Below are 7,758 nucleotides of genomic sequence, written 5' to 3'. Positions count from 1 at the left end.
AGGGTTGGGGATAGTCACCTGTCTGTTTCCTATGCCCAGCTAGGGGATAGGGTTAGTCACCTGTCTGTTTCCTATGCCCAGCTAGGGGATAGGGTTGGGGATAGTCACCTGTCTGTTTCCTATGCCCAGCTAGGGGAAACTGCTCTCCATATGGCGGCTGCCCTAAACCACAAGAAAACTGTTCAGCTCCTCCTGGAGGCAGGGACTGATGGCAACGCACGAAACAGCGTTAAGTGGATGCATCTCAAATGCTCCTCCATTACCATACAGTGCTGTACTTCTGACCAGTGTACTATATAGGGGGGATTGCATTTAAAAGGAGCATTGTCAACAGTGCAGGGACCTTGTCAGCAACGCGACCTTTCAATGAATTCCTGTCTGTTCCAGGCAGGGAAGACTGCCCTGGAAAGGCCAGAGACTACAACCACAAAGACATGTCTCTCCTGCTGGCCAGAGCTCCTCAGGTCAGCATGAGATGTGTCTTTGGACATAGATCAATGATACACTGATCTGATACACATTATGAACTGATTCTGGCATCAAAACACCTCTTAGTGAACTTACATTTCCTTCCAAGAGTGATAGTTTGTTAAGGAGTATAAAGAGTGCCGATGATTACCCATCGCCTCGATGAGTAGTCAGTTTTTCCAGTCTGTAATCCAGTCTGTTCTTCATTTTATGCACCTTGGCTGGACTGTGAGGTAGCAACAGACTAGCAACCGACAGTTAGTCGTTAGTTTTCTACTCTCCTGGGTTTTGGTCAGGTTCACTGTTTCACTAGAGGAAGGACGGTGAGGAAGAAAAGGGACCGGCTGAAGACAGAACGCAGAACCCAGTCTGTCACCAGAGAAGAAATGCTGCCCAACAAGGTAAAGGCTGTCTGGGGGTAAAATTAGGCGGTGTATATTGACAGGCAAAAAAATGGATGACAGTAGACGGCGGTATGCTAACCCAATGTTAAATATGATGTTTACATTATTTGTGCCTCTTGAGTTATTGGGTTGGGATGAAGCTGAAGTCGAACCTTCATGGACCTTTGTGTACAATTGGACAATAAAGTTGTCTTCTCCTTCACCTCTGCCTCCTGGCTGTTTCCTTCATCAGGACAGTGGGTACATGGATGAGGCGTCTCACAGTAGTGAGCGTCTGGCCAGCAGGGCCGGCCTCAACAGAGCAGGGCTGCCTCACCATCATCACCACCGCCTTCACTACAGTAAAACATCAGTCACCCCAACCAGCCCTTACCACAGAAGGAGAAGACACAAGCTTTTCAAAGAACAGGTGATTGTGGTTGTCTCAGGGGATTGGGCTGTGAGGATAAAGACCATTTCTGTTCTCTGCAAGATAATGGACAATAAAGTCTTCTTCTTCCAGGCCTTGGCAGAGGATACTCCTAGAAGAAGAATGAATGGCCATCCTGACCTCCACAGGAAGAGCAGACTGTGTACATATGATGAAGCCCCTCCTCACAACGGCAAAACCTATCAGCTATACACCCTGTACCGCGACAAGGACGGCAATGTCAAACAGGTCAGTCACTACGCTGCAAAATTCTGATCATTTCCAAAATTCACAGGTTTTCGTGAAACCCCAGACAGAAGATTCCCATACCACCTTTTTATTTCCTCTTGAAGTTATTGAAATGTTTCAACCCTAGGGGTGGGGTGTCCATAACTGAAGTGGTAGTAGTGGTACAGTACAGTAGAAGTATTGTTGTTGCTGTTGATATTGGTAATATAAGAGATCTAGAAAGAAACCAATGAAAGAAATCTAAAGAAAAGATGTAAAACAAATATCACAATTATACACGATTGTGTTGCCTGGTCAGGCCCCAGCCAATGGCTGCCACTGTAAGCCCCTGATCAAGAGGCTAGAGGGAGAGCTGAACGCCACTAAAGAGGAGATGAGGACACAGATGCTGACGGTTCAGGAGCAAGTCTATACTAGGCTTGGGAGGATGGACCGCAAGAGCATACACCAGGTCTGTCTGCTACCAGTCAATTCAATTCAACTTTGTTGCACACATGGCTTTTTCTGTCTCATACAGAAAGACAAACTACAAATACAGCCTGTAAACCTCTACTAGAATTTGTGTGGACATTTGTGTGGAAATGACATGAATGATATACAGATGTAGGATCTTCATTTGATCACTCTTTTGTGGCTGAGAATTTTCCTGCATGGCAGGAAATGCAAATTTGTAGTGTATTTGAGGTTTGAAAGGCTTCTAAAGTTTGTAATATCCACTTAAAAATGTCAGACTTGATTTGCTGCAACAATTATTATAAATGTTTTTATCAACCCCTTTTTAATCCCCATATTCCCCATATAACGCAACACTTTTGAATGCTATTTGAGATGCAAGCTGCTGTTCGGCGTTGTGTTGATCAGATCAAAGTGCTGGACATGCTGACCCAGGAGAGGGTGGCAGCAGAGAGGATGGAGTGTCTCTACAGGATGGACCAGAGAGCTGCCCAGAGCAGAGAGCAGGCACAGGGGAGACAGGTATTGTATTACATGGCACAACCACATCCTTATATACCTTCTGTCTACATCCCAAATGGCACTCTATTCCCTATATAGTGTACTACTTTTAACCAGGGCCTTATTCACCCTTCTTAATAACGTCTGAAACGTATTCACAACATCTCTAACTAACATCTTCACTAACCCACATCCTCTGAAAACATGACAACATGTATTTCTGGTGTTCATTCACACACCAACCAGGCAGCAGTGACCCTAACCCCTGTGTTTCTCTGGTTGTTCACACACAAAACAGGCAGCAGTCACCCTAATCCTAACCCTAACCCCTGGGTTTGCGTCCCTTTGATATTTTAAGTAGAAATCGTGCACCATTTCTATTTTTTTAAGCCTGTTAAATTAACTGATGTGCCTTTTAATATAGACCACATTAAGAATTTAATAAATCAGATTTTTAACCTGATGAGGACAGGGGGTGCTGTTGTCACTTTTTCTGGAAAACGTGTCCAATTTAAACGGCTTCCTACTCAATTCTTGCTCGTACAATATGCATATTATTATTATTATTGGAAAGAAAACACTCTCTAGTTTCTATAACCGAAATGGAATTATGTCTCTGGGTGAAACAGAACTCATTCTACAGCACTTTCCCTGACATGGAGTGAGATTTCAGAAATCTTGGCCCCTGTTCCCAGGTCAGTTGTAATGTCCCTGTAAATGCTATGAGGATACAAACACTGCCTACGTCTTCCTCTAGATGTCAGTAAGTGGTGACACTTTGAATGGAGTCGATTGCGCAATCAGGGCCTGTATAAAAGACCAAAGAGCGGAAGTACATGTCTTTTCTTCCCTGCGCTTGGCGCGCGATGGACGTCGGACTGGCCTCTTTCCAAGCTTTCGTTTAGCCAGTAATATATCGCCGGTCATGTTTCTACTCGTTATAGGTGTTAAAAACATCATAAGGTAGTTAATTTAAACCGTTTTATAGCAATTTATATCCGTTGAGTGCGATTTTAGGGCATTTCTGTGTGACGCACTTCCAAGTGCTGGGCACTTTTCTAGTACATGGTGAACGTTAGTGGCCATTTCGACCGGACAAGAGGACGTCTTTCGACCAAAAGACGATTAGACCGGAGAAAAGATTAATTGCCAAAGATTCTGATGGCAGTTCAGCTAATAGTAAGAACTATTTATGATGATAAATCGTTGTTCTGTCGAAAAATGTTAAATGCTTATGACGCCATTTTCTTTGGGGTAGCTTCGCTTTGGCGCAACCTGTATTGAAAAGTAAGGATAATTTTAAAAATGTAATTCAGCGATTGCATTAAGAACTAAATTGTCTTTCAATCGCTGTCCACCCTGTATTTTTTAGTCAAGTTTATGAGTATTTATGTATAAGACTAGATCACTGTCCAATATGGCTCCCGACATTTTCTGACCAGCTTGGCTACTTTTCTCATTGTATAACCACGATTTTGGTGGCTAAATATGCACATTTTCGAACAAACTCTATATGTATGTTGTAATATGATGTTACAGGAGTGTCATCTGAAGAATTCTGAGAAGGTTAGTGAAAAAATTAATACATTTTGGTGGTGATAACATTATCGCTATTTTTGCCGTGAATCAATGCTGGGGTAATGTTTGCACATATGGTATGCTAATATAACGATATATTGTGTTTTCGCTGTAAAACACTTAGACAATCTGAAATATTGTCTGGATTTACAAGATCTGTGTCTTTCAATTACTGTACGCTGTGTATTTTTAAGAAATGTTTTATGATGAGTAATTAGGTAATACACGTTGGTCTCTATAATTGCTCTGGCTGCTTCGGTGCTATTTTTGACGGTAGCTCTGATGGTAGCTGCAATGTAAAACTGATTTATACCTCAAATATGCATATTTTTCGAACAAAACATAGATTTATTGTGTAACATGTTATAAGACTGTCATCTGATTAAGTTGTTTCTTGGTTAGTTTGGTTGGTTCTTGGTTAGTTAGGTTGGCTTTGTGCATGTTACTTGTCTGTCTGAAAAATGTCTGTCCTTCTTTTGTATTTGGTGGTGAGCTAACATAAATATATATTGTGTTTTCCCTGTAAAACATTTAAAAAATCGTATATGTTGGCTGGATTCACACGATCTGTATCTTTCATTAGCTGTATTGGACTTGTTAATGTGTGAAAGTTAAATATTTCCCAAAATGTTTTTTTTGAATTTCGCGCTCTGCCTTTTCAGTGGAATGTGGGAGGAGTTCCGCTAGCGGAACCCCAGTCCCAGACAGGTTTTAATAAAGACATTCAGCATTTTGACATGTTCCTCCTTTGTGACTTCTATGAACATCTTATCCCACTTAATCGCAAAATTTCTCCAGGTTTGCAAAGCCCTAGTTATTTTGTTGCTTTGACAAATTCATTTTTGAAAATTATTATTTAGCTGATGGGATTAGTGATTAATTTACGTCTGTCCCTCATTTTAAGGTCAACCCTGTTATGTGAACTGAATTGTCATTTTAATGTGTTGAAACTATTCCTTATCTAAAGAAAAATGTAACATCTAATAGTAAAACTACGGTGTAAAACAGGTGAGCTGGTTGTACTCTTTTTGAACATGTTCTGGGGTTTTGTGGTGGAAAAGTGAGCAAGTCGAACATAACATGTCAACCCTGTTACTCACAGATAGACAGCTAGAAATGTTTTAGCAATGAAACATTTTGGGTGAAGCTTACTTTCAATTGTCTCTCTCTGTTGCACACAACAAACTTCCTTTCCCCCGCCCCAGGGATTAATGGCTGTTTCGAGGTGAAATCATCCACCATGTTACAGTCAACCCTGTTACTTTATTTGGCACAACTTCTCTAGGGTAGAGGGCAGCATTCGGAATTTTGGATGAAAAGCATGCCCAAATTAAACTGCCTGCTACTCGGGCCCAGAAGATATGATATGTATATAACTGGTATATTTGGATAGAAAACACTCTAGAGTTTCCAAAACTGTTAAAATAGTGTCTGTGAGTATAACAGAACTGCGCAAACCTGAGAAGAATCCATTCAGGAAGTAGGATTTATTTTGGTTTTGTAGTTTTCTATTCAATGCCATTACAGTATCCATTGACTTAGGACTCAAATTGCAGTTCCTATGCCTTCCACTAGATGTCAACAGCCTTTAGAAATTGTTTCAGGCTTGTATTCTGAAAAATGAGGGAGTAAGAGCAGTCTGAATGAGTGGACCCTGCCTTGTCACAGAGCTTTTTCATGCGTGCGACCAAGAGAGTGCCTTTCATGTTTACCTTTTATATTGACAACGTTATTGTCCGTTTGAAATAATATAGATTATTTAGGCTAAAAACAACTTGAGGATTGAATATAAACATCGTTTGACGTGTTTCTATGAACTTCACGGATACAATTTGGATTTTTTGTTTGCCTGTTGTGACTGCGTTTGAGCCTGTGGATTACTGAAGAAAACACGCTGACAAAACTGAGGTTTTTGGATATAAAGAGAGACTTTATCGAACAAAAAGTACATTTATTGAGTAAATGAATGTCTTCTGAGTGCAACCATATGAAGATCATCAAAGGTAAGTGATCATTCAATCAATCAATCAAGTTTATTTTATATAGCCCTTCGTACATCAGCTAATATCTCGAAGTGCTGTACAGAAACCCAGCCTAAAACCCCAAACAGCAAGCAATGCAGGTGTAGAAGCACGGTGGCTAGGAAAAACTCCCTAGAAAGGCCAAAACCTAGGAAGAAACCTAGAGAGGAACCAGGCTATGAGGGGTGGCCAGTCCTCTTCTGGCTGTGCCGGGTGGAGATTATAAGCAAGGCCAGGTGGACTGGGGACAGCAAGGAGTCATCATGCCCGTAGTCCTGACGTATGGTCCTAGGGCTCAGGTCCTCCGAGAGAGAGAAAGAAAGAGAGAAGGAGAGAATTAGAGAGAGTCAAGATGTTAAAAATGTTCATAAATGACAAGCATGGTCAAATAATATTCAGGAATAAATGTCAGTTGGCTTTTCATAGCCGATCATTAAAAGTTGAAAACAGCAGGTCTGGGACAGGTAGGGGTTCCATAACCGCAGGCAGAACAGTTGAAACTGGAAAGCAGCAAGGCCAGGTGGACTGGGGACAGCAAGGAGTCATCATGCCCGGTAGTCCTGACGTATGGTCCTAGGGCTCAGGTCCTCCGAGAGAGAGAGAGAAAGAAAGAGAGAATTAGAGAGCATACTTAAATTCACACACGACACTGGATAAGACAGGAGAAGTACTCCAGATATAACCAACTGACCCTAGCCCCCCGACACAAACTACTGCAGCATAAATACTGGAGGCTGAGACAGGAGGGGTCAGGAGACACTGTGGCCCCATCCGATGATACCCCCGGACAGGGCCAAACAGGAAGGATATAACCCCACCCACTTTCAAATAAAAGCACGTGGCATTTCACAAACTTAAAAAAAATAAAACTTCATCTGAGTTTTGCCTTTTGTTCACACGCGTATCTGCCCTCCCATTGGCTAGAATAGTCCCACCTGATCTCGACTACTTTGGCCTGCCTTCCATCAAAGACAATACAGTGCTTCCATCTTTGAGGACACTCATTTCCAATGTTAGTGTTCACTCGACTATCTTGTCAATATAATAGATTGTCTTTGGTTTAACCCTTAACCTAATTGTAACCAATTTGAAAATGAAATATCACATCTGCTACGTCCCCTTTGTTTTCCCCATTTATTGCTTATACAGTGCTTTGCAAAAGTATTCATCCCCCTTGGAATTTTTCCTATTTTGTTGCATTTCAACCTGCAATTTAAATAGATTTTTATTTGGATTTCATGTAATGGACATATACAAAATAGTCCAAACTGGTGAAGTGAAAAAAAAAAGAAAAAAAAAGGAAAAGTGGTGCGTGCATTTGTATTCACCCCCTTTGCTATGAAGCCCCTAAATAAGATCTAGTGCAACCAGTTACCTTCAGAAGTCACATAATTAGTTAGATTTCACACAGATGGACATTATTTAAGTGTGACATGATCTCAGTATACATACACCTGTTCTGAAAGGCCCCAGAGTCTGCAACACCACTAAGCAAGGGGCACCACCAAGCAAGCAGCACCATGAAGACCAAGGAGCTCTCCAAACAGGTCAGGGACAAAGTTATGGAGAAGGTTGGGGTTATAAAAAAATACCCGAAACTTTGAACATCCCTTTGAACAACATTAAATCCATTATTAAAAAAGGAAAGAACATGGCACCACAACAAACCTGCCAA

The 7,758-nt window shown here is 41.4% G+C and overlaps 1 protein-coding gene across 1 annotated transcript; it reads left to right on the top strand.

The window, feature by feature from the left end:
* The first annotated feature begins 407 nt into the window (after positions 1-407).
* LOC129867885 (ankyrin repeat domain-containing protein 6-like) lies at positions 408-4,984 on the top strand. The gene is made up of 6 exons (XM_055941355.1): positions 408-464; positions 765-1,281; positions 1,375-1,530; positions 1,829-1,981; positions 2,392-2,505; positions 4,967-4,984. Exons 2-6 carry the CDS (start codon positions 922-924, stop codon positions 4,982-4,984), a joined length of 801 nt encoding a protein of 266 aa, XP_055797330.1. The 5' UTR covers positions 408-464; positions 765-921.
* Positions 4,985-7,758: the final 2,774 nt, after the last annotated feature.

Source organism: Salvelinus fontinalis, chromosome 13 (genome assembly GCF_029448725.1).
Source record: "Salvelinus fontinalis isolate EN_2023a chromosome 13, ASM2944872v1, whole genome shotgun sequence".
NCBI classification, from domain to species: Eukaryota; Metazoa; Chordata; class Actinopteri; order Salmoniformes; family Salmonidae; genus Salvelinus; species Salvelinus fontinalis.
Note: the sequence above shows the minus strand (reverse complement) of the source record. Positions and strands in the feature narration are given on the sequence as shown.